Below are 27,661 nucleotides of genomic sequence, written 5' to 3'. Positions count from 1 at the left end.
ATATTCACATGCAAACAAAACCTTATAAATCTCCTGTCAACTCTGCATGATGCCTTTAAGGAGGAAATGACATACAAAGTTTGCTAACTGTGCAAAATATTAAATTGCTAAAACATTTTACATAATGAAATGATACATGTAAATGTAGAAGTTGACACATGAAATTAACATGGGTTCATAAGAACTTATCACATTTCAGAGATTTTCTTTAGTAACAAGTTTTTGTTTTTATATTTCCTGGTACACAGCAAAGTTTATCACAGAAGATAAAAACCCTTTTAAACAAATTCAACAGGGAATTCTTGAGGCACCTTCTCATATAAAACACAAGATGAATGCAATTATCAATCCATCTGAGAAAAGTTTTCAATCTAAAGATCATTTTTTTCCATTTAAGTATATTTCATAGAACTTTAATAAGGCAAGACAAATTTGTGAAAAAAATGTAGATACAAAAATGATGTAAACTAATAACTTATATTAAAAAACCCCAAAGGGAAAACAGTGGAGATGGGACAGCTCAAACAATGCCTATTTCAAAAAAACCTAAAATAGAATTTGTGCATAAGCTGAAGATTACAAAGAACTTCTAGACTCTGCACAGTTTTGGTTTTCCTTTTTTCTTTTTTTTTACATCTTTATATTACATGTTTTAAATCATATCAGGAATGCAAACTAGAACTGCACACTACTTCAGTGGAAAAAAGTTCAACATTGTGCAATTTTCTGCCTCAATTTTAAAAAAGTGGCAGCAATCCCTGCATTTGTATTTGAAACAAGGATTTGAGAAACTTTATCAAAAAAGGTAATGAAGGCAAAAATTGGCAGACATCCAGCATATTGTTTCTTTTTAAAACAATGCGGATGGTAAGTAATTTCATGATTAAAAAATGAATCTTTTAAATAAATACATTGTATCTGACATTTGCACTGACTGATTTGATAAATCTTTAAGTAAACAACGGCTTTACTACACTCCCTGTAGCCTTAAGCCACTGGCTTTAGATTCTGGAGTCCTTTTTCACTGGGTTTCATACCCTGCGACTCGATACCCTGCAGGCTGATTAGGCATCATGCTGCCATTCTGTCCTGGAGGCGGCTGCACTCCATAATTTGGTCCCATCCACGGTGCAGAAGACTGTGTCTGACTGGTGCAGAACGTGAAAGAAGCAGAGGGGAGGGGAAATCCACTGGTTAAAATAAAATGTAATGCCAAGAATAAATAATGCCAAGAATAAATAACACATATGTGGGAAATATCCTTTTTCTTAAGCCCAAATATAAGAATAACTGTTATGCCAGAGAAAGCAAAGGCAAAAGCTTTTTTCTTTTAAAAACAAGCATCCTTGTAGCTTTAATTTGTACAGTTTAATTCTGTTAGTTTAATTATAGCTAAGAAAATATCCTTTATCTATAAACATTTATTCCCTTGAACTCAGAAAAAAACTCATCTCTAATCTCAGAAAACTGTCCATCTGGAGTTTGACATATGTTGAACAAGCCACTACCTGAAGGAAACGTGATCATCTGGTATGATACGGACTTGCATTTATATTACTCAAAGAAGAAATTAAGGTAATTATTAGTATATGTAAACTCATAAATTTTCTCAACATTACAAGATTCTTTTTAATAAAAATGGTAAAGCGTTTTAATTTCCAGTTTGTTTTTCAGAAATTTAAGTAAAATTGTAATTCAGGATGTATAAAGAAGCTTTCATATAACAATGTATGAATAAACCCTCTTGCACAAAAAAAAAGCATAATGAATAAAGCAATTAGGATCAAAATAACTGTATCCAATAAGCCTAGCCAACTATTAAGTTCTTATTTCCTTACTTAAATATTTGTTGATTCACTGCCAAGCATTACCAAAATTCTCATAACGTTGGTTATAAATCAAGACAACACATTTCTAGGCAAAATTTTAGATATACACTTAAAACTATAAAGTAAAAACCTCTCTAAGTCTTTCAAAGGCTATGCTTTAGAAAGAAGGCACATTACCTACTAATTACTTAAAATCTCTTCCCAAGTTCTTGACATTTTCAAAGGCTAACAATAAAGGAAAAGAACAAGTATGCTTACTTAAATCCCTGCTGGTTCCATGGCTGGCCATACATTCCATATGCAGGTACTTGCCAACCATTAGGCATATATTGGCCAATTTGTTGTGCATTCCCATACCACTGGCCCCACTGGCCATAAGCTTGTGGATATCCAATTTGATTCTGCTATTAAGTAAAAATTGTAACAGATAATTTAATATTATTTAAAGTTATAGGGGCATATACAGTCCTAATACACCACAAATACATAGCCATAACACATAGGGCCATAATTACAATTAAAACTAAAGGACAGGGCTTCCCTGGTGGTGCAGTGGTTGAGAATCCGCCTGCCAATGCAGGGGACACAGGCTCGATCCCTGGTCTGGGAGGATCCCACATGATGCAGAGCAACTAAGCCCTGGGCGCTACAACTACTGAGCCTGTGCTCTAGAGCCTGCGGGCCACAACTACTGAGCCCGTGTGCTGCAACTACTGAAGCCTGCGTGCCTAGAGCCCGTGCTCTGCAACAAGAGATGCCACCGCAATGAGAAGCCCGCGCACCTCAAAAGAGTAGCCCCCACTTGCGGCAACTAGAGAAACCCCGTGCACAGCAACAAAGACCCAACACAACCAAAAATAAATAAATAAAATAAATAAATTTATATATATATTAAAAAGAAAACACTAAAGGACAAAGAAAAGTTTATAAAGTCACGGCTAATAAAAAAAAGTGAGGTTATACTGCTTTAACTCTACAATGATGCTCTAAATGGCATACTCTTTGTAAGGCAGTAGGTTAGGGTTAGGGTTATTAAACTCAGGATAATGTTTAGGTGTTTTGTAAATTATCCATATGACCATTTCCTTTAGCTAGGGAAGATAGGGAAGATAAGGACTATTTATTCCTATATTCAGTTTACTTAAGAAAGTTATATAGTTTAGGATTTTCTTACTCCTATCTTGATGCTCCATTTCCTCATAGAAATGTTTGTGGGATCAAGTTTGAACCACTAGAACTGCCTGGAAAAACAAAGGCAGCAAAATCTGGAAGAAAATGCCAAGGTCCTAAATATATTCATAGCTTTTGTTTCAACTGAATCAAACATGCTTGTGAGGACTTCCCTGGTGGCGCAGTGGTTAAGAATCTGCCTGCCAATGCTGGGGACACAGGTTCAAGCTCTGGTCTGGAAAGATCCCACATGCCGCGGATCAACTAAGCCCATGTGCCACAACTAGTGAGCCTGCACTCTAGAGCCTGTGAGCCACAACTACTGAGCCCGTGAGCCACAACTACTGAGCCCATGTGCCACAACTACTGAAGCCCCTGTGCCTAGAGCCCATGCTCTGCAACAAGAGAAGCCACTGCAGTGAGAAGCCCGTGCATGCAACGAAGAGTAGCCCCCGCTCGCCGCAACTAGAGAAAGCCCACGCTCAGCAACAAGGACCCAATGCAAACAAAAATGGATGGATGGATGGACAGATAGATAAATAAATAAATAATAATTTTTAAAAAACATGCTTGTGAGTCCTCCAAATAGTATGTGAATAAATCTACTAAGTATTAGAAAAAATTTAATACCCTGTTAAGTTTGTTGCAGCATTTTAAAATCCACTGTGTGAGCATGAGTCAATCGAGGTGGTCACATTCATCATGTCACCCCTGCATCCATGAACCACTACTCTGGAACTATAATACATGAAAAGCCCTTATATGCTATCATTTTAGCTAGAAGCATTAATGACGATTATCAACAATTTCATTTAAAAATACCTATTAGCCCAGCAATTACTCTGCAAAGTCAAGAACCTTCTCACCTGTTGCACGGGATTTATCACATCAAGAGTTTCTTTGCCCCAGTAGCATTTCACAACATGGCCTTCAATGGTAGTTCCATTAACAGAAACAATTGCATGTGCTGCACTTTCATGGGAATTGAACCTATTGAAAATAATATTAAGAATTACCAATATAAATTGTTTAGTATACATATAGCTGATTCACTTTGTTATACAGCAGAAACTAACACAACATTGTAAAGCAATTATACTCCAATAAAGATGTTAAAAATAAATAGTTTAAAGTGCTTATGAATAAAACCTATTTTTAAAAATCAAACTAAGCCTGAAATATAACAGGAAGTTAATATAAAAGAATCAATAAAATGGCATATTTTCATTTTTTTTTTCCCCCTCAAAGATCTTATAGTTCTGGGGAAACTTCTTTTAACAGAATGTTTTATTTGCCTTGTGTTGTAAGGAGGGAGCTATTAAATAAGTGGCAAATATGATAAACACTAGAGAAATTTTTATTTCTTTATAACCAAAGTAAATTTTAAAGAAAACCACTAAGTTAAATGTTCAAAAATGATCTGGGGGGAAACATTTTTTTAAAAACCACCCCTACCGAACAAAAGAATATCCTTTATCTGGAAAGACTCGAATTTCCATTATTTGTCCAAATGGCGAAAAAGTCTGACGCATTAGTTGTTCTGTTAGACAAAAAAAAAAAAAAAAACAAACCCGCATTAAAATCCTACAAATACCAAGCCTTTTAGTTTAAAAATTAATCTCAAGATGCCACATAGGTAAAGCCCCCATACCTGTTAGCCCAGAAGTGACACCTCCACAATACACAGTACAGTTGCTTGGACTAGACTGATTTACGACCTCATCATATGATAGCTGTTTGGTGTTTGCTGGGGAGGAAAAATTTAATATTTTTAATTCATTAAATAAAATGTTCAGAAAGAGTAAAGCAACATTAACTACACTACTGTAATGGTAATATTTACCTTGATCAAAATGCTTATTTAATACATATTACATTTGACTGAGGATTAAACCTCCCCCAAGAATGTCTAAAAATTACTCAATATTCTCTATTTAATAGGAGACTTGACATTAGAGATATAATTTATTATTTATAATTACAAAAATGAAAACTAAGTACATTTTTGAACAGTAGTCTTGATTTGCTTCTCATCTATTTCTGCAATAAGTCTCCGGGAACAGCTCTAACATTTAAAATCTAGTGTATTTTCCTCCAAAATTCCACATTTCCTTTTCTTCTCCAATTCACCTACACTCATATGTACTCTTTGGAGCTGGAGGCTTTCGGGTTGCCCAGTTAGTTCTGATTTGTCTTCCACCAAGCCACTGGCCACCCATCTGTTGAATGGCGTTTTCAGCATCCTGTTCCACACAACATTAGAAATGACAAAGAAGCCACTATTAGTTGACGTTAAACAATTGTTAGCAATAGAGAAAACTCATGGTTGCTTTTCACAAATGTTTTTTGAATGAAATGCTTTGTGAAATACACAATATATGACAGCTTTCCTAAAACACAATGGTGCTTTTAAACTGTCTTTCTTTTACTTGGATATCAGACTTTGGGAATGTTAATCACCTGAAAGACTCAAGCCCAAAAGCCCTTATTGAGGTAGCCATTGTAAAGTTCATGGAACAACCCATACTATTATGGATGAAAATTGCACTTTATACAATCCAACATGCTTTTAATGACAGTGTTTGGTTTCTCATTCATCTTACAAGTAAATAATGAACAGCTATCATGTCCTAGACAGCAGGTTAAGTGCTAGGGAAACGTTGGTCAATGAGGTAGACATGGTCTCTGCTGCCACAGAACTTACATTCTTTTGCGGGGGACAAATAAAGTAATTACAGATTGTGGTAAATGCCATGACAGAAACAAAAGGTTGAGAGAGAGAATATCCCATGCTGAGATACAGGCATGGGAATCTACTTTAGATTAGGGAAGGTCTCTGAAATGACATTTAAGCTGAAATAGGAAGAGGAGCTAGAAAAGTCCAAACACCAGGGTGTTCCTGATAGAGGGAAAAGCACTGCAAGGTGTGTTAAGGCAGGAAGGTGTTTGGTACGCATCTTAAAGAAGCATGTGAAAGATGACTAGTTTTACTGGAAGGAGAACAGTTTGGGGAGATAGTAAAAGGAAAAAGATACTTTATGAGACTAACGCAATATCCAAATTAAAAAAACAGTCAGTGACCAGGACTAATGCAGTAGCAGTGGATGTAATCTAAAGGAAGAGTCAAGAGAATTGGTGGGGAGGGATGTGCACAGTAAGCCAAAGGGCAGGAATCAAAGATAATTCCTAGGTTTTGCTTGGGCAGTAGGGAGGATGGTCCTAGCATTAATGGAAATGAGAAGCCTGGGAGGGAGGAGGGCAACAAGTTTGAGGAAGAAACAAAGATGATTTAAGACACATTAAGTTTGAGATATCTGTAAGACATCTAAATGAAGACCATTTGTTAGTAAGTGTGAAGTAAACGGAGCTGGAGATATAAGATTCAGAGTCATGAAGAAAGACTAGAGAGAAGAACGCATCCTGGGATAGAGTCCTGAAAAACAGCAAAATCTGAAATCTGGGTAAAGGAGAGATCACTAGCTAAGGTGACTAAGAAGGAATAGCCAGTGATGAAGGAAGAAACCCTCAAAAATCTATTGTCAAGGGCTTCCCTGGTGGCACAGTGGCTGAGAGTCCGCCTGCCGATGCAGGGGACACGGGTTCGTGCCCCGGTCCAGGAAGATCCCACATGCCATGGAGCGGCTAGGCCCCGTGAGCCATGGCTGCTGAGCCTGCGCGTCCCGAGCCTGTGCTCCGCAATGGGAGAGGCCACAACAGTGAGAGGCCGGCGTACCGCAAAAAAAAAAAAAAAAAAAAAAAAACTACTGTCAGGGTCAAGCAAGCAGAAGTCAAGAGGTGAACTTGAAAAGGGTAGTGCTGGTATAGAGTAAGAACAAAAGCCAGCTTAAGAGCAGACTGGGGCTTCCCTGGTGGTGCGGTGGTTGCGGGTCCGCCTGCCGATGCAGGGGACACTGTTCGTGCCCTGGTCTGGGAGGATCCCGCGTGCCGCGGAGCGGCTGGGCCCGTGAGCTGTGGCCGCTGGGCCTGAGCGTCCGGAGCCTGTGCTCCGCAGCGGGGGAGGCCACAGCAGTGAGAGGCCCACGTACCACAAAAAAAAAAAAAAAAAAGAGCAGACTGAAAGGGACTCCCCTGGTGGCGTAGTGGTTAAGAATCTGCCTGCCAATGCAGGGGACATGGGTTCGAGCCCTGGTCCGGGAAGATCCCACATGCCACAGAGCAACTAAGCCTGTATGCCACAACTACTGAGGCTGCGCTCTAGAGCCTGCACACATAGAGCCTGCAAGCCACAACTACTGAGCCCGCGCACCTACAGCCCATGCTCTGCAACAAGAGAAGCCGCCGCAACGAAAAGCCCGCGCACTGCAACGAAGACCCAACGCAGCCAAAAATAAATAAACAAAAAAATAAACTTATTAAAAAAAAGAGTACAGTGAAAAGTAGATGGGGTTCAGCTTTGGTTTGCATATGTCAAATGTCAGCTTAAACTAGCACAAAAGAACAGGCAAACTAAAAGCTGTTCTTGAGACACATAAAAAGGAAATGCATATTCTTAAAAAAGAAACAAATATTGCTTACCACACTAACAAGTCTGAGCTCCATACGATGTTTAATTACTGTTGTGGGTTGAACTGTGTCTCTTAAATTTATATGAAGTCCTATCTACCCTGCCCATAACTGTGAATGTGACCTTATTTGGAAATAGGGTCTTTGCAGATGTATTAGTTAAGATGAGGTCAATACAAATTAGGGTGGGCCCTTTAAGAAGGGCCGTTGTAAGAAGAGGAGAAGCTAATGTGGACACACACAGAGGGAAGAAGGCCATGTGGAGACCAAGGCAGAGACTGGAGTGATGCAGCTACAAGCCAAGGATACCAAGACTGCCAGTCACCACCAGAAACTAAGAAGAGGGAAAGAAGGATTCTTCCACAGTCTTCTGATGGAACATGGCCATGATGACAACTTGATTTTGGACTTCTATCCTTCAGAACTTTGAAAGAATACATTTTTGTTGTTTTAAGTCATTCAGCTACTTTGATACAGCAGCCCTAGAAAACAAATACAATTACTTGCTCACAGAAGAGGGAAAATTTTTTCTGTGGGGGGTATGCGTATTGTGAGTGGGAGACAAAGAAGTGGAAGAATGTGCAAACAACTCTTTTGAGAAGTTGGAGTCTGAATTATTAAGAGAAATAGGGATACAGATAAGGAAGGGATATGGGGTTAAGTTTATTAAGAGACATCAGAACATGTTTTTTTGGTTGATGGGAATGATTCAGTGAAGAGGGAAAGACTGATGACATAGGACAAAAGAACAAGCAGAGCACATATGATACAATTCCATTTATAAAAAATGTTTGGATCAGGGAAATCTATATAGACAAAAGGTAGATTTAATAGTTGCTCAAGGCTGAGGGGGGAGGGTGTAGAAGAAAAAAGCTAGTGACTGCTAATGAGTATGTAGTTTCTTTTCAGGGTCATGAAAATATTCTAAAATTGTGGTGGTAGCTGCATAATCGTGAATATTCTAAAAACCAATGAGTTATATACCTTAAGTGAGTGGATTTTATAGTATGTGAATTATATCTCAATAAAGCTTTAGTCAGGAAAAAAAACCCAGAATAACCATGTGATCAAAGTCCTTAAAAAGGATGGAGTGGTGGGACCCCAATCATAAGTGATTTGGTCTTTTACAGGACCTTTCCTCCACTGTAATAGGAGGAAGAGGGAGAAGGTGAGTGCATTTAATGTAGGTTTGGTGGTTGAAAGCTCAGGGAATTCCTGTATGATAGCTTCTATTTTCTCAGCTGAAGCTCAGGGTGGTGATGGAGAAAAGTGAGGAATATCCGAGGAGAAATGAGGGGGCATGAAATAGTTATCGAAGAACAGGAAATCATATTTACTAGAGAAACATAGGTTTGCAAAGACAGTAACATGTACTCATCTAATGTGTGACCATTAAATTAGAAGCAAAACCATTGATTCAGTTTTTCTCTATCAATACTCAATTACTTCAGAGTAAGCAGAGAGGCTATGTTCAACCAGTACTGGAGTTTGCCTAGCACACACAACACAGGAAGAGGCAAGGAAGCCAGGGGTAATTTCAGTCAGCGCTGTGGCACTGAGAATGCCTGCCAATCACATATCTCAAATGTACAGAAAGTGAAATATAAATTTGGGAAGATCACATTAAATCACTTACTCTAAGTTACACCTATCATATGATGATTGTCAGGATTACAATCCATCTCTGGCTAATTCCAGAGGCCACACACAGACATCGTTTGCTATCCGACTTTCATACTAAATATGCATTAAATAGTGACTTTCATATAGCAGGGGTATATATTCCATAACCTCAAATGGAAAAAATGAGCTCTTAGTCAACCCAAAGCCCTCAACCTATTTCCCCAAGTAGCACAAGACACTAATATCCTATTTATCAATCCTTTCAGGAACTCATACTAATTGTGGCTATCAATCCATTGTATGAGGTATTTTTCTACCTTTCCTAAATATTCTGTGATTAACAGTAAAGCTTTGAGAACCAGCTACATTCTCATAGTTTTTATTTCCTTATCTCATCTTATACTTGATAGATGGGACACATACATGACGGAGCTTTTACCCCTTCACCTCTCAATATGCTTTACCATGTGCAACTTTTCTTCTAATATACGGATTTTTCCTGACCTCTTAGGCTAACCTACTTCTTAGAAGGCATTTTCACTTCATGAGAGGAAGATGATAGCTATACATTTAAACAAAGTGATTGCAAGATATGATGTTACTGTGCAATCAGCGGACTTACCATTACAGTGCATTCTACCCTCTTTTGCCTTAACTTACAAGCCATGTAAACATTTTTAGGGCAGATTTTTTTATTTGAAAAGTAGATTTGGGGCAAAATGGTTGCAAGCTGGCTGCTATAGCAAGTATCTGGATAGTAAGAGTTCATAGGGAGGAATAACCAAACAGTTTCAATGTAAGCAGACAGGAACTAGAAAAAAGACAATTTGACACTATTTGGCATAACTGCGAACGGGTGTATTTTTTTTTTTTATGGGTGCATTTTTAAAAGACTCAGAATGATGCTCATAAATTTGACCTGAAGTCATCAAGAAATGATATCTATTTCAAATACTCTATTTACTAAAGTAAGAAAATCCTTTCTAAAATAATTTTATATTATCAAAAATTTTAATGGCTCATTCTAAGGCATTCTTACACAGAAAGTACAATATTTTTGTAGTAATCGTTGGCAAACAACAGTCGTAACATAGAGGCAATACGATAAAATCTAAGGTTAATGAAACCTTAGTGTATACTCCAAGATTAGTGCATTAAATTCTCCTACCATCCATCCCTATATTTTTAGAAATGTGATTATCTCTGCATTTAATTGTTTGGAACCTTGAGTTATCACACTAGCTACGTTTGAATTACCATGGGAATATAAAACAGGGACATAATGAATTAAATATATAAATGAGATAGTCAATATCTAACTTTGGCTGATGATTTAAACAACTCTACTTTCTATATTCTGAAAACATTTTATCAGTAGTTTGCATGCATCAGGTGCTAAATAAATGCTGACTAAATGACCAAACAGGAGAAAAAAGATATCCTCTAGTAAGGGTATTAATTATCAGTGAAATGAACAAATGGCAGATGAGGAAAATGATTAACAATCGAAACAAAATGAATATTTTTATCCTTTACTCTTAAAGCACCACACATGCACTTTTTATTTATTTAGCTCACCCATTTGTTGAAAAAGGAGACAAAGCCATATCCCTTAGACTTTCCTGTTGCCATGTCTTTTACCACTCGGGCATCTCTGAAATCAGAAACAATCGGAAGTTTAGGTTTGCAAACTCTCCTCTGGATATCAAGTGAGAATTTCATACACAACTCATTTTCATGTTTCATCTTCATTAAAATGAACCTTTAATGCAAATTCACCTTTTATTCTATAAAATTTATCATGTATTAGCAAATGAGGCTTAATTTTATAAACATGCAAATCAATAACTTCTTAAATATATATGTATACATTGTACAGAAACTGCCTCCCACTTCAAAAAGTTTTTAAATTTTTAAATATTAAGCATGGTAAAAGCAGCTATTCACATGAATTTTACTTAACTTATAGGGTTCACAGGCACACTAAATGAATGGCTTTCTTTAACCATGCAATTTATAATTTGCTATTTGACACTATATACTTACTACCTAATCATTAAAAAATTAAAATAGAAAACTGGAAACTAAAAGAATGGAAAAGTTGTATATTCCCTAAATTAATTAAATTTTTTCATTTTCTCAGATCAGTTCATACCCCCCTTCCGGACTATGGGTAAATTTTGAGAACTTGACTTTTCAGAAATGTTAAATCATTGAAGAAAAATACTAGACACACACTTTAGTTTTATACTATATAAGAGAAGATTTTACACTAAATTCTAAAATAGCAATCATATAAGATTGATTGGAAACTATAAGATATAAAAGCAAAATTTTAAAAAGTCAGAAAGTAAAAAAGCACGCCAACATTTATCCACTGTGAACCGTAGCTTGTAGTTAGCCAGGGCAATTCTGTCCATTCTTCAGAGATACTCTGCAAAATAACCAGAGCCCTATTATTTGAGATTGAGTAAAAAACCCAGCCATGATAGCTAAAACTCCATACCTCAAAAAATTGGACTCAAATTGTGCTTCACAGGCAATCTGCTTTTAAGTTAGCCAGGTATGTCACAATGCTTGTTCTCTCAGGACACATGAACAAAACAGGCACTTTTACAACAAAAACCCAAGTCAGAAAGCCATGCAATATAATTTTATATTAAAGTATACATAAGCATATTTTGATCAATTTAGGAGTGATTTATTAAGTGTTTAGGGTCAAAATGACAAAGAGGTGATGGTGAAAGGGGAATGCAAGCCACTTCTCAATATGTAAAAATACTTATTAAAATTATCTGTATGGTACACATGCATTTAATTTGTAGCTGATTCATTTCTATAGCAAAATTTGTTAGACTACCCTAAATTCAAGGAACAGGAAAAGTTTAAGCTATATAAATTAGGGAAAGAAAGTACTATATTTTATATACTAAATATTTTAATAGGCCAACATTTACTACACACCTTTTATAAATCAAGCACTGTTGTAGGATCTCTACGGGGAATACCTGACTATCATGAGAACCTTTCAATATATATATTTATCAACTTATCTCCTTTAATTGAAAAAAATCAGGAAATGATGCTACCAACTGAAAATGGTTCCTTCAAATTTAGAAACACTAACTCTTTGGGTAGCCTAAAGCTTAGACATTATCTCGACTGAAAATTATAAAACTTAAAGGCCTTACCAAGAAAAAATGATATATACATCAGTAATCATAGTTGACTCTAAGAAAATCTAGACTATAATTATGATACCAACATATTTAACAAAAAGAAATTATTGATCCTTGATTAAAAAGTAATGAAATTACTAAAATTTGAATGTCATTTAACTTAAACTCACCAATTGTTAAACAATCTTTATCTAATGCCAAACTAAAATTCCCATGCTTTCAGAAAAGCTACTGCAATCAAAATCGAAACATTTAATAAAATAGCATTTAATCTGTTAAAATGTTAGAAAAGCCTTTTCTTTTTAAAGGTAAGTTTCAGGAAGTGTTAGCCTTGAAATATATTTAATGCTTACTTATATCTGAAAGGATTCTCTAAGGAAGAAGCAGCAAAGATCTATATCAGAGTTCTTTAATCTTTTATGGCCCTGTGACTAATCTGAAAATAGGATAAAACTTACAAAGATACTCCACACCAAAATGAAAGCAAGGATAAAATTTTGCATACAGAGATTTACAGAAACTTTGAGAGGCCAAAGGTTAAGACCTTTCCAATCTAGATATTTGAAAGCCAGCTAACCATAATCAAAGCCCTAAAACAGATTAAAAGGAACAGTCAAGAAATTAGAACTTTATTTTCCTAAAGTCAGTTCTAAGAGACAAAGAAAAATGTCACCTGACAGAAGGGTCTACTTGTAAACCCTAATCGTGTGACTGCCTTTAAAGTTGGCCCCTTACTTATGGTCATTCCTTGGTCACTATGCATTTTCATCCTCCTACCAATGAACTAAAACTCTTCAAATGAAAACTTCCAAAATTCAACACCAATACCACCAGCTTTTACTGTCCAGTCTCCTTCTCATCTCTGCTGTTGGTCTGTTCATCAAACCAAACCAAAGCTAACATTTCCTTTTTCCTACTCTTCTAGCTGGAATAACAATAATAAAGCAACAAGAAACTCTAAAAATTTTGTTTTCTAAATTCAACGATTACTTCTAAGAAAGTGCAATCATCAACTTATTATTCTTACTCTATTACAGGCATGCTTTTCAAAATATAAAGTTCTTTTATGATGAATACTCCTTGAGTGACCTTTTTATAAAAGGCCTAAACTATACAATTAATAACAAATGCAAGCAAGACAGTGCTTCACAAAACACTAAAAGGCATTATTATTATTGTTAATAGCAACAACAACAACAAAAGGATAGATACCTGGGAATTAACATTTAATAACTGCGTTTTGGGTTGAATTGTTAAGGTTTCTTTTTGTTAAAATATATTAACAGAAAATGCATGGTATCATAGAAGTGCCAAAGGGTCTAAATTCCTTAGTCATAGCACAAGTTCACTAAAGATTATGACCAAGCTAGCAAGACACTCATATAAGAAACAATATGCACAACAGCACATTTGTTTCTTAAAAGCTAATGCTAATTGAAAAAGAGTTCTAAGATAATTGAAGACCAAAGATTTATCAATGGGAAAATAATCTTTGGCTGTTAACTGCTTGAATAGTCTCTAAACAATACACTTATTCAAGTGAATATTAATACATCACATTCAAGTGTTAAAATTAATGTCCAAAATTCACAATAGATTTTCAAATTACTTCTATGTAAGATTGTTTCTAATATAAAGCATTTTAAATTTATCTTCTGTTACTTACGATATTCTTCCAAATGGTGCAAAAGCAGCTTTTATATCTTCAGTTGTAATTTCTGGACTGAGATCACCAACAAAGACATGGAAATGATCTTATAAGGGGAAGGAAGGGGAAGTGAAAAGAAAAATATAATTTTAGAATTTAAAAAAATGCTAAAATCTATTCAGTAAAGTATTCTTAAAATAATTTATGGATTATAGTAAAGTATAACACTATCCTATACCTAGACAAATCCTATCAGTTTTAAACATAATGAATCAAGGTGACAATACAGGACAGATTCTCCTAAGGACTATGATATATCTAATGGGAAACTGACAGTTATAGTTCTACTTATAGCCAATTATTATACTGGTCTAAGAAAATAAACTAATAATAATAAGTTTTGCAAAAATATATATATATATTTATGACTTCATTACCATTCTAATAGTACTTATTTACATTTATTCAGTTTACCTATGTGATATACTTGGTTTAACCATATTTTGTGAAGAACAATCAAAGAAATACCTTGCATTGCAACAGTTTGATGTTAAAGTATTTGACAGTTTTCTCAAAAGCCAACAGTTTTGGTTGCCCAGACATTACACCATTCAGTTTATGTGAATCCATGTGCAAGTGAACTAAGACTGAAGGCAACAGAATGAAAACAGTAATCCCTTCACTTTATATCAGAGCCATTAAAAAAGCACTGGAGAGAAAAAACGTTCCCATACGTGAAGTTTTCTTAAAAAGACAATGCTCAAAAAAAAGAAACACTTTAAAAATACAAAATAGTTGGATCAACACTTTAAAAGTACATATATATCAATTCTGACAAAGTATATTTGGAAAGAAAAGTTACCCCTATTTGGCAGGCCTTAAGCAACATATTGGGTTGCCATTTGGGAAACACAGTTTCAGGAGCAACTCAAGCAATCAGAAGATCTGGTATGAAGCACAGATCATGACCTCAAGGAAAAAGGGTATCTTGCCCTTCAGTGGTGAAAGTACTTCTAAGGCATCAGCTGCTACCAATGGGGATCAGAGAACTTAAAATACCACCAAAGTAGTGGACAAACCACAACTGGTCAACAGTGGGAAAAAGGGGGAAAAATATTGCCAGAGAGACAAATAGAAATACGACCCCTCCCTCCCCGCTCCCCCCAATATCAAACAAAAAAACTTCAGGTGGTTAGTGAATACCCTTTCAAGAGATTTCATTTTATGTTTAAGAAGATACAATTACCTTGTGAACGCTGTGTGCTGACAACGGTACTACCTGATGACAAAGATTAGATTTGTTCTTAAATTTATTAACACAAACACATTCAATCATATCTTAGGATAACGATCAAAACATTACTGCAAATGTATGATGTTTATATGCTTTACAATAAAACTACTATGTACAATAAACACAAAAGTTCAAAGAGTATAAAATATACTTACTGCTTGTATCTTTCTTTTGACTGCTGGGGGTTGTTGCCCAATTCACTTTGACTTCCTAAAAAAATTTTTCTACATTTATACTCCATAAAAATAAAGGTAATAATCAGATATTACAAGATTTGCATCTATGAACACATACGTATACGTTTGAGATGAAGCATTCAAAAACACAGGCTGTGGACGTGCAGGCTCAGCAGCCATGGCTCACGGGCCCAGCCGCTCCGCAGCATGTGGGATCTTCCCGGACTGGGGCACGAACCCGTGTCCCCTGCATCGGCAGGCGGACTCTCTACCACTATGCCACCAGGGAAGCCCTCAATACTTATTTTTTTAACGTACACTTACGCAAATAATGTTAACAAATCCTAACCATACATATTTCTTTGTTAACATTCAACTAACCTTTCTAAAGTACCAATAAATTTTTTTTCTTTTATTCTTCCCCATTAGTATCCAATGTTCTTAGCTCTTTCATCAAAGCTTGAATAATTCAACAAATATCTTAGTATTTACCATGTGCAAGGCACCATGAAAAACACTAACATAAACATACCCTCTAATTTGCTTTATCCCAGCTTCTTAATATTAAATGTGATCATTTTCTGTAAAGCGAATACAATGCTTCTAAAAAGGAAACAAAACCGTATACAACTTAGAATTCTTCAGTGCAAGTCACCTTCTTTAATTATGACAGCTTACCTTACCCATTATCTTCCGCCCATTCATAGCAGCTAGTGCTGCAGCTGCATGACGATGCTCATAAAACTCCACAAAACAATATGGATCATTTCCAGCTGTCTGTTGAAGAAGAAACACAAAAGCCAATTTTAAGTTTTATACATCTCAGTAACAGGCCATGGAGAACGAAGGGTCTTTTCTGCAAGTAAATGTTTCGATAAGGCAGTAAACACTAAAAAATGAACTATTTTTATAGAAAGCTATCTTCTTCAACAGCTTATACTATACTACTATATATAATTTAATCTTTTATTAATGCCTAAGTGTTCTAATTAACCTTCTTAAACCTGTTACTAAAATGTAAGTAAACAGGCTCTGAAAACTGAAGAGGTTCTCTGGTAAGCAAAGTTTTAGAATATGTTTTAGAATGTGGACTTTCTGACATCAAAATTTTTGCCTGCTTAGAAATCTTTTAAAAATAAAAATTCTCGGGAATTCCCTGGCAGTCCAATGGTTAGGACTCCACGCTTCCACTGCAGGGGACACAGGTTCAATCCCTGGTCAGGGAACTAAGATCCCACAAGCCGTGATGCGGCCAAAAAAGAAAAAAAAAACCTCTCTCCTCTTTTCTACTGGTGTTCCAAGTAGTTGAGGTCTGATGACAGGTGAAGCCTGGATGTTTTCTTATAAATTAAAGAAGCAGAAAAAACACCCAATATTTTACACCTATCAGTACAAAATACCAAATGACTTTTTAATTCTTTCCATAATCTAAGCAGAACTGTTAAAATAAGAAACTAATTCAAAAGACTAGAATGATAACAGAAGAAAGAAATATGCCATTTTGTTTCAAGCACAATTAACAGTTAAAAAAAGTCACTGGCAATGATTTTAAAGAATTTTAGAGCAAGGAGGCAACCACAAAATTGATGACATTGAAACTATCCATTATTTTACTTTAAAAACATTAGAGAATATAAAAATGTTTTTAAAAATGTATAGTCAAACTAATGTTATATTTAATGGGAATTCTATTACCAAGATCAATGTTGACAGGCATCAGAATATGGTTAGAAAAGTGGCTTACACCTAAGAGTAAGACAAACAAATAAATAAGAATGTTCATTTTACTTAATTTGTACCCAGAAAACAAACAAACAAACTACTTTTTAGATTAAAAAAAAATTCTAAGCATATACATTATCAGCCTTTATACTCTAGGGAGTATAAAATTCCTAAATATGAACATCAGTGCATCAGTGTGAAGAGACTGGAATTTAGACTTTAATATTAATAAAATAATGATAAGGAGGAGGAGAATGAATAGTTAATCTAAGCCTTTGAGTGATGAAAATCCTAAATTTATACAAAGTGGCAGAGGTAACCTAGCTAGCCTTTTCTGTAGGTCCAGCAGTCATTAACATTTTGCCTAGTGATCTTTAACAGGCAAATATCTAGAAAGACCCAGACACAGAGAGAATAGCAGCCTACAGACCGATGGAGAGAATAGATCAATCTGGGTTTACATCCTTGCTTTGCCCCATTTCTGTGTATATTAAATAGGAAGGGCTTCTCTGGTGGCACAGTGGTTAAGAATCTGCCTGCCAATGCAGGGGACACGGGTTCCAGCCCTGGTCCGGGAAGATCCCACATGCCACGGAGTAACTAAGTCCCTGCGCCACAACTACTGAGCCTGCGCTCTAGAGCCCGTGAGCCACAACTACTGAAGCCCGTGTGCCTAGAGCCCATGCTCCACAAGAAGAGAAGCCACCGCAATGAGAAGCCCGCGCACCGCAATGAAGAGTAGCCCCCACTTGCCTTGACTAGAGAAAGCCACGCACAGCAACAAAGAACCAAAGCAGCCAAAAGTAAATAAATAAAATAATAAAAAAAAGGAATAACAGCTGCTTTGTAATGTTTCTATTGAGCATTTGTGATAAGGCATCAGCATTAAAATAACAGGCAGTAGGCATTCCATAAATACTATCACTAAGATAAGGAAGGAGCCCCAGATGAAAGACTGGTTTTAAATTCTCCATCATAGTCCCCTATCTCTCCCTCTTATCTTTCTCTAAGGGTACAGAAATCTTTTCTTCTTTATCCAAAGGCATACAGATATTAAATGTGATAAGAAAACACTTTAGGGGCTTCCCTGGTGGCGCAGTGGTTGAGGGTCCGCCTGCCGATGCAGGGGACACAGGTTCGTGCCCCGGTCCGGGAGGATCCCACATGCCCCAGAGCAGCTGGGCCCGTGAGCCATGGCGGCTGAGCCTGCGCGTCCAGAGCCTGTGCTCCGCAACGGGAGGGGCTACAACAGTGAGAGGCCCGCGTACCGCCAAAAAAACCCCAAAAAACAAAAAACCCAACACTTTAGAAGAGTGTAAAGGACAAAAAACATCTGTTGAATCCATCTATATTATATGTAGGTGACCCTACCACATTAGGAGAAAGTTTTTCTTTTTAGTTTTTGGCTGCACCCCGTGCCAGATGAGATCTTAATTCCCTGACCAGGGATCGAACCGGCATTGGAAGGCGGAGTCTTAACCACTGGACCACTGGGGAAATCCCAGGAGAAAAGTTTGACATTTTAAAATCTGAGACAGCAAACCAAAGCCAACTGGCTAAATAATTATTTTTAAAAATACCAAGTAAAAAAAAGTTAAATTGAAATACAGTAGAAGAGAAAGTAGTAGATATAGACACATATATGATTTTCTTTCCTGGAGAAAAGAAAACCAGAAGTTTAAAGGTAGGTGAGACCAGGGATAAAAGGATTTCTCTTTAGCACTGTTTTTCTCATCAAAAGAATTTTAAGGTGCCTTTTAACACACATTATGACTCAGGATTAATACCAATTAGATGAGTGAATTCTATGTTTTTTCTATACATTAAGGTCTGATGGATGGGCACTGCCACAATACAAGAAAAACTTGAATCATGACCTTTAAAATTAAGTTAAAAACACTTTCACAATATCAAAGTCTATTATTTTTTTTACCCAATTTCCCATTTTAATTGTAATAACTGAATTTCTAGTTTAGCCAATCAACTGATACCACATATAAAACAAACAATTCTGATGCCTCAATACACTTTAAAACAAGAGCCCACATATAGTTGTCACCTGCTTCAGACATGATTAGTACCATTCTCTTCTTTCTTTACTTACTAAAACAAACTTCGTGGCCAAAATGGATTCATTACAAATTTACTAAAACCCCTATGAATTTAGACTGTATAAAGCAATTTAAGAGTTCCTGGAAGTAATGGATTTAAATAATGTATCATGGACAACCTCAGGGAAAAGAAAAAAAAAGAAAGTTAACTAAGTGAAATACCCTTACATCCATAATCATTTTGCAGTTTTTACAAGGTCCAATCTGGCTAAAGAGCTGGAGAATTAAAGCTTCTGTCACATCTCGGGAAAGGTTACCGACATATCTGAAACACAAAGAAAAACAATTCATCATTTTAAATTTGCTTCTTTTGCATCAGTTCCTAAAGTTGATTACTGGAGAGTGAATATGGGGAATAGGTAGATCTTTGGGATCTACTATTTGGGAACTTTTTAAAAGTTTGTGAAAACTTCAAAATCTCTTTCAAAACATATGGAAGATACGTTACTTGCAAATATATTAATGAGACACTGTTAGTAGAGGGGAAGCTAGTGTGTGTGTGTTTTTATTCAAGGTTGTACAAATAAAACCTGTTGCTTGTTTCTAAGTTTCTAGGCTTACCTTAGGAAGATATGCTTAAAATCTCTCAAATGAATCATTAAATATGTAGAACATTTTATACAATCAATCCTGGAAAGCTTTGCAATTATTTCTACTTCTACAGTATTACTGAGAACATTAAATTTTCTTCAATTTTTAATTCACATGATTTCCCTAAAACTGTCCAATTTAGGTATACTTTGGCTTACACAGTGAACATATTTTTGAAAAATCATGGATAAATCACTTATCAGGTGATGTACATGCTCACAAAAGAATCGGAAACCTTTCAATGGGAAACCTTCCACTGATCAGTGATAGTAGAAAGGGAGTAGAAAGAGTCTAGAAGAGACTTTTAACAGATAATATGAAGTGGTGGCTAACAAACTTGATTAGTGTAAATAATGTATTATAAGACCACATGACTGGGATGATCCTTACTTTTTCTGGGGGAAGGGGGATGATCCTTATTTAAAGGGTTTATAAATTAATTTTCAAAAGGGGATTTTAAAATGAGATTACCTCCAGACATGTTAGAGTTAGAGGTTTATTACTTCTGGAATCAGAGAATGTTGTCTCCCAACAACTGTAGTTTCTCATTCTTCTGCTAAGAATCCTTCAGGGAATGTGATGAAAGGTATGGACTCTCTCCCCCCCAAAATAAACATCTATACATGCCAGAAAGTGTGGATTCAATTCCTTCCTTCCATTTACCCATTCAACAGAATATTGAATGCTTACCGTGACGGCACAGGTATAGGTTAAAATGGCAAAGGGAGAAGTGCTGAGTCTTAAGGAACAATGAACAATTCCTTTATAGAAAAATGCTAGTCAATAAATGTAGACAGAGAGCATTAAATTAGCAATGTGTAAGCCTGACTGAAAAATTGACTCAGGCATGAACCATTAATGGATATAAAACTATTAGGTGAAAGGTTGGTAAGAAAATGGATATTTGCAGGGTGCCTAAATTATCACAAAGATCACTTAACAACTGCAAAGGGAAAACCCACCTTAAAAATAAGAGCTTTTGGCCACTTTGACCCACTGTTCAAACTTTAAATCATTTTATGGATAAACAATGAGACATTGTATGTACAATATGAATTATATAATATCAATCTATGAAGCATTCAAATCAGAAAGATCTAATTGAATCTAGCTAAGCTTAAATTTAGATCTAAGTTTACAGGATATTGGGCATATAAAACAATTACACAAATTACACATATATATATGTGTATTATGGCGACTTTTTGATTATTATATGGCGACTTATTTGATTATCTGCAAAAGATTATTGTCCTAAAAAAGACTGTGTTTGATTAAGAGGGACTTAAAAGACACTGACAACCTAATACAATGAATAATCCTTGACTGAATTCTAGATTAAGGTGGGGGGGGCAAGAGCTTTTCCTTACAGAATTCTAATTAATAAATGTAGAACAAATGAGAGAAATCACCATTAAAACACCTTAGTAATAATCGCTACTGACAAGAATTCTTTGATACACCTCCCTCTGAAGTGAAGCTTAATTTCCCTCTACTTGAGGGTCGGCTACTCTTAGTGAATCAATTCTAACTGACAGAGTATGTCGAGAAAAACAGTAGTCATTGTACAGTGGAGAAACAGTACCCTTCAAAAGTGCCACAGTAATGAAAGATAATCTCCTTACATATTACAGGATAGAGACATGACAACTGAACACAATGTGGTATCTTGGATTAGATCCTGGAATAGAAAAAGGACATTAGTGGCATGGGGAAATGGTAATAAAATTTGTAGTTAACAGTACTGTACCATTGTTAATTTCTTAGTTGTGATAATTATATCATGGTTATATAAGTAAGATATTAACATTAAGGGAAGCTGGGTGAAGGTCAAACGAGAACTCTGTACTATCTCTGCAACTCTTCTGTATCTATTCTTACCCGACTCTTTTGCCTATAAGAAATCCTAAGAAATCCTAAGGGTTGCATATGTCTAAATGAAAAAAATGGCTCTTCTGAAAATTTAATTCTAACATCTGCTTTGCTAAAGGTAGATAATCCAGTGACAAGCTGAACAGTATTTAGGGAACCCGGAGTCTATCATTTACTCTTTGCAAAACTTTAAGATTTTCTCAGAAATATTTTCTAAGTGATTTACGTAGTTTGAAGATAGTTAATAATAATAAAACATACTTTAAAAAGCACTAAGGTCTGTATTGCCTTTATATTTGTTTATTTAATGTGGCCTGCTGTATACTATATGTTCCAGGAGGCTTTATCAATTAACTCCACACACAGCTGTTTAGAGAAAGTCTCTTCAGAGGAAGTTACACAACAACTTGCTCTCAACCTTTGACACCAATACAATAAACTACAAGTAACATATATACATGTAGTTCATTCCCATTTTTATATAAAAATGTTTCTTTAGTTGTCCCATACTTTGTCACATACTATTCTGTTTCTGAAGTGAAAGGATTTCCTCTTAACAGCATGGATTTAAGTTACCTGTGTAACAGATTTTTTTCTTTTAGGCTGCCAAATATCTTCCTGTTTTTAGAGAAATCCTCACCCTGTGGCAAAGCCTGACTCCTCTTCAGAAGATGAAAAGGCTAAATATGGTTATATAGTCTTCCTTGCATGTGATCTGGGCTAGCTCAATTACAGATACCAGTCCTGAACACAGAAGACAAAGATAGGGGTGAAAGCAGCAGAGACTGAAGAGAATCCACTTTGGTGGCAAACAGCTGCAGAGTCCCATGCCCAGTGAAAGTGGAAGCTGTAGTATCAGGTCCTCAGTCGGTGTGGCAGTAGTATCCTTTCTGGGATGATCTGTGGCTTGATTAGGATTGTAGGCCTGACAGTTGTCTCTCTTTCCTGAACATTTTCTAAGCCAGGTTCCATAACCTTCCTGCAAATTCTGGGAGCGTCCAATATCTTTTTAAACAAATTCCTTTTATGCCTGAATTTTTTTGCAGCTTGCGTTTAAGAAAATTCTGAGTGATACAAAAATTGATACTGGAGCAGTTATAAGCCAAATTCCCTGTCACAATGTCAACTGGACTACTAAACAAAAATGTAAATTTCTTACATGTATGTAGTTTTAATTTTTCAAGATGCTTTTTATTCAAGAACGTTAAAATATCCCTTTCTATGTGTTCCATGAACTTTTTGTTAACAGCATAGACTGAAGTATCCCATGTTGATATTTATTATATCACCTCTGAGATCATGTACCAATCTTGTGCAGAACTGGAAAGTAAACACCCTCCTTGGGCAACTGGATAAAATATGAGTATAAACTGTGTATTAGTTAACAATGCTGACTCAATGTAGCCTCCTTAATATGAAAACTATATTGCCGTTACATAAGAGAATGCCCCTATTCTTAGACATATTTAGCCCCTAAGTGTCATGATGTCTTCTCAAATGGTTCAGCAAATTTGGCTAACTATTAGCAATTGGTAAAGCCACATGAAAGTTATCAAAGTCTACAACGTACTATTTTTGCTACTTTTCCATAGGTTTAAAATTTTTCAAAATAAAAAGCTTCCTGAGGGACTTCCTTGGTGGTCCAGTGGGAGACTCCATGCTCCCAGTGCAGGCACCCCAGGTTCAATCCCTGGTCGAGGAACTATATGCCACGTGCATCTGCAACTAAGAAATCTACATGCTACAACAAAGATCCTGTGTACAGTAAAAATAAATAAATCTAAAAAAAAAAAAGCCTCCTGAGAAAATTCAATGGAAAAAGTCATCAATGCTAGTGAAAACTTGACAGTTCTGGGATAGGATTTCATGTCAATTTAATATATACTTTTAAAGCTGATATTAAGTTCAAACAGTTATAACATTGGAATCCAAAACATTTTAAATATTCATTTTGATTAGTACAGGTCTAGAAAATTTAAGCTACAAAGAAAAATTTACAAGGCAGAATGCTGTATTGGGTTTGTTATGAGCCACAATCGTATAAAAATGCAGACCTTGATATGAGGCCTCTGAAAATCTGAGTGAAAAACATGAATACGTTTTAATCTAATGATAAATTTTATAAGAATAGAGATTTTTTTTTTCATTCATACTATATATCTACTATCTAGAACCCTGCCTGGAATATTTAAGTGCTCTATAAATATTTGTCAAAGAGATAACTGTACTCTCTCAGAATTACTTTTGAACATTTGCAATTTGCTAGGGAATTAACCCATTTTGCCTAAGTCACTCTAGTTCAGGGGGGAAAGGTATATGTCTCCTACTAATTACAAAATTATGACAAGAGTATATTATACGTCACAGGGAATACAGTCAATAATTTATAAAATAACTATAAATGGAGTATAACCTTCAAGAATTGTGAATCACTATACTGTACACCTGTAACTTATAAAATATTGTACATCAACTATATTCAATTTAAAAAAAGAAATTATGTATGACAGTAAATGCTTGTTGTACATAATACAAATACTATATACCAGCATCATAACCTTACTATTATTTAACAACTGTCTAGTCTTCACAAAGGACACTCTGTTGCGTGATAGCTGAAACCCTCATATTTTATCAGCTAGCACCTCCTTCACTTGGAGAACAGACCATATGCAGCCAGCCATCTCTTGGTACTCCCAGGGGATTGTTTCCTGGACCTGCCCCTCCCATGGTTACCAAAACCCATGGATGCTCAGGTTTCTTACAACTGGCCCACCATATCTGAGGGTTCCACTTCAGTGGATACAGAGGGCCAACTGTACATAAACCAGTCTGAACAAAAGTACCTAACACTATGCCCAGAAGACTTATTAATAAGATATCCATGCTCTCAGGACAGTTCTCGTTTTAAATTATATTTTACAACAAACTAACATTCTAGATGGCTGATAATTACACGTTTGCAAATTAAAGTTATTGCTGACTTCACTCTCACATTCAACATCCAAACCACTGGCAATTCCCACAGCTCTGTTTTCAAAACATTTCCAGAATCAAACCACTTCTCACAATACGGTTGACCCTTGAACAACATGTGTTTGAACTGTGTGGATCCACTTATACACATGGAATTTTTTCACTAAATATGTACTACATGATCCACAGTTGGTTGAATCCACAGAAGCTGAGGTCTGACTGTAAAAGTTATACCTGGATTTTTGACTGCTTGAGGGCTGGAGCTCCTAACCCTTGCATTGCCCAAGGGTCAACTGTACATTTCCAGAGTACTGCTGACAAGAAATTGAACAGTCTCTAACAAGGCACTGCTGAACACTCATTTGTGGCAAAGGAAGGCACTTCCTCTGAGCCATTCAGGTACACAGGCAATACTGAAATTCAGACTGTATCTTACCCTCAAGAATGAGTAAAATCTTGATTCACTGCTTGAAACTGTACCAGTTTTTAAAACAAATTTATTGATCACTTACCATGGACCAGACATTGCTAAGAACATATTAAAAGCCTCTGACTCCCAAGGTTATTCAAACAAACATTTTATATTAAAAATAAAAAACATTGCTGGGCAAAATCAGGGATGAGCACCTACTCATATTTAATCAAGACTGGTCTGACTGGAAGAATGGGAGTTTTGGTTGAGAAAGGCAGAAGCGAGGGAGGGGATAATAGGAAATGTTAAAGCATGGACTACTTTGGGGAAAAGATTCTTGGATGGGGTGTTCTAGTAAAGCATACAAGGCAAAATTAGTCATAAATGTAAGTGTCAAGAGTTGAGGACAGTAGAGTTGCAGGATGATGAACAAAAGGGTATATGACTTGGGATGAGTTACTTTAATTCTAAGCTTAGCTTTTCCTCAGCTGTAAAATGGACCCATTTACTGCAGAATTCTGATGAGGATTACACAAGCTCATAAAGCACTTAACAGAGAACACATGGCAAACGATAAGTATTCAATAAATAAATAATAAATTAAATAAAAAATAAAACTTCATTAATTCTCCTGCAATGGTTGGTCCCCTGTCCCCAAGCTAGTACTGCTTGCTTTTGTAGACTGGCCTAGGAAAGCTTAAGTTGTCTTCATTATTTGATATTCCCAAATCAACGTACTAAATAGGTTAAATTCTCAGATTATTTTTGGCAGTTTCTGAAATTAAAAACTTCAAAATAAGAATCTTAAAGACATTATAAAAGATGAGCCGTTCTTAATCCAATATGCTGCTGGCTATCATACTTCTAGCGAAGAGGCAAGAGGGAAAAAAGGTTTCCATAAACTCTATGGGGCTAATGATGTTTTAGGGAGTATTCATCTACAGATATAATCTTTCAAAAGACAAAAGTCATGGGCTAATTGCTGCATCCTATTAAAAAGACACATAATGTAACTAACAGATTATGAGACAAACTATCAAAAAAGTTTACCTATTCATTAAGAAAACAAGTGTAACTATATTTCTCATATAGATTACAAAACGTAAACTATTTTGTTGGCGAAAAAAATAATTGATTACGTTGTACTTCATAACAACTGTGATATCCAGAGAGTTGCAAAAAGAAACCTGAGCGTGTTTTTATTGCCTTGAGTTCTCAAACTGCCAGTATTCTAAGAATAAAAACAAAAAAGCTACGTCAAAAACTCATCGGGCTTTTTCTTCTTTTCGAGAAAAGCAACAAAGGCAGGATCACCTCAGCGGATAATATTTCGAAAAAAACAAAGGAGAGGGGGCGGGGAGAGCAACACGACAAAGAAAAGATCCCAAACTAAGATCACTTAACGCTAAGTCTAAAAATTCTCAGAGGTGACTAAATATGTTAAGGTACTTATCAATTGTTGCTTCATTTAAAACTCCCCGCTGCTTCAACGACATGTCAATCAGAAAAGTAGCAAGCGACGATAAAAATGCATTATATTCACTTCCCCTCAGTTGATATATACCTCCGGGGGAGAGTTCCATTTTTAAAAAGCAGTTTCAAGATCCTTAAGGGGTCCGATTTGGGGCTTTTTGATCAGGGGAGGGGGTGCCACGGAAGGAAAGCCACAGAGAAGTTCAAGAAAAAACATTTGGCTTTTTTCCAGTTGGCAACTGCGAGAATAAAGTTTAAGTCCCTGAAAACCAGTATAAGCATTTTCAAGACAAAAATTCTTATCAACGAAAGACAATGAAAGGAAGAGTTTCTAGAGAAAATCAAAGTAAAATGAAAGGGAGACGGCTGTAAAAATCAAAAGAGGTTAATCGAGACGCGGGGGAGGGGGATGGGGGGAGAGAAGAAAAGCGTAGAACAAAAAGGCTAGCCGAGTTCTAAAAACAGGTTTGAATGAAAATCTTTTCTCCACGCCTAAGACCACAGAGCGCCCGGGACGAAGCCAAACGCGACGCTGTGGGGTAGTTACGCGGCAGGGACTAATTTAGAGGGCTGAGCCCCGTCTCCGTCCATCTCGTCCCCTCACAGCCCGGGTCTCGGTCCCTAGGCATCCCAGTGAGCGCTAGGGAGATATCGCGGCGTCCGCGGGGAACAATAGGCTGGGGAGCGGCGCAGAGCCGAAGCTTCGCTCCGGGACCAACACCATCCCGCCCCCCTCATCGCTGCCCCAGACTCACAGAGTCTTAGGCATTTCGTCCTCCATGGCTGCTGCTGTCGCGGCGGCGCCTCCGGGTCCAGCTCTCTACCCTTCACTACCTCACAAATCTTTTGAGCTGCTCTGTCTGTGAAATAGCTGGGTTTCTCGGCCGACAGGAGGTTACTCCGCCCCCTGCTTCGGCGGCAATTACACTAAACCACCCGGCCCAGCGCGAACAATGAAGCCCCAACACAAGATGGCGGCGAGCCGGGAGCCTTGAAGCGGCCAGCGAAGTGACCCGGGCCGCGCAGGCGCAGAAGAATCTTGCACTTTCAACCTCCTGGCC

The 27,661-nt window shown here is 36.5% G+C and overlaps 1 protein-coding gene across 8 annotated transcripts; it reads right to left on the bottom strand.

Annotated features, from left to right (window-relative positions):
* TIA1 (TIA1 cytotoxic granule associated RNA binding protein) lies at positions 1-27,559 on the bottom strand. Of its 8 annotated transcripts, XM_065891702.1 has the most exons (14): positions 27,356-27,559; positions 19,445-19,541; positions 16,122-16,220; positions 15,423-15,477; positions 15,220-15,252; positions 13,992-14,079; positions 10,725-10,800; positions 5,134-5,242; positions 4,651-4,746; positions 4,455-4,539; positions 3,866-3,989; positions 2,088-2,233; positions 1,038-1,148; positions 1-546 (listed from the first exon to the last, which is right to left on the bottom strand). In XM_065891702.1, the coding sequence occupies exons 1-14, from the start codon at positions 27,379-27,381 to the stop codon at positions 537-539; spliced, it is 1,155 nt and encodes a 384-aa protein (XP_065747774.1). In that variant the 5' UTR covers positions 27,382-27,559; the 3' UTR covers positions 1-536. The 8 variants fall into 8 exon arrangements, with proteins under 8 accessions (XP_065747774.1, XP_065747772.1, XP_065747773.1 ...); XM_065891700.1 differs by lacking the exon at positions 1-546 and having other exon boundaries at positions 1,022-1,148; positions 27,356-27,381; XM_065891701.1 differs by lacking the exon at positions 1-546 and having other exon boundaries at positions 1,022-1,148; positions 2,088-2,230; positions 27,356-27,381.
* Between the last annotated feature and the right edge of the window lie 102 nt (positions 27,560-27,661).

The sequence above is a fragment of the Phocoena phocoena genome, chromosome 14 (assembly GCF_963924675.1).
Source record: "Phocoena phocoena chromosome 14, mPhoPho1.1, whole genome shotgun sequence".
Taxonomy (NCBI): Eukaryota; Metazoa; Chordata; class Mammalia; order Artiodactyla; family Phocoenidae; genus Phocoena; species Phocoena phocoena.
This window is presented reverse-complemented; position numbering and strand designations above follow the sequence as displayed.

Bases quoted from the DNA above. Each gene is read 5' to 3' on its own strand.
- TIA1 (XM_065891700.1), bottom strand. From the start codon at position 27,381: ATGGAGGACGAAATGCCTAAGACTCT. The intron at 16,221-19,444 runs GTAAGGGTATTT...CTTCTTCAACAG, and splicing joins ACTGCAAAATGATTATGGAT to ACAGCTGGAAATGATCCATA. The intron at 10,801-13,991 runs GTAAGTAACAGA...TTCTGATTTCAG, and splicing joins GCACCATTTGGAAGAATATC to AGATGCCCGAGTGGTAAAAG.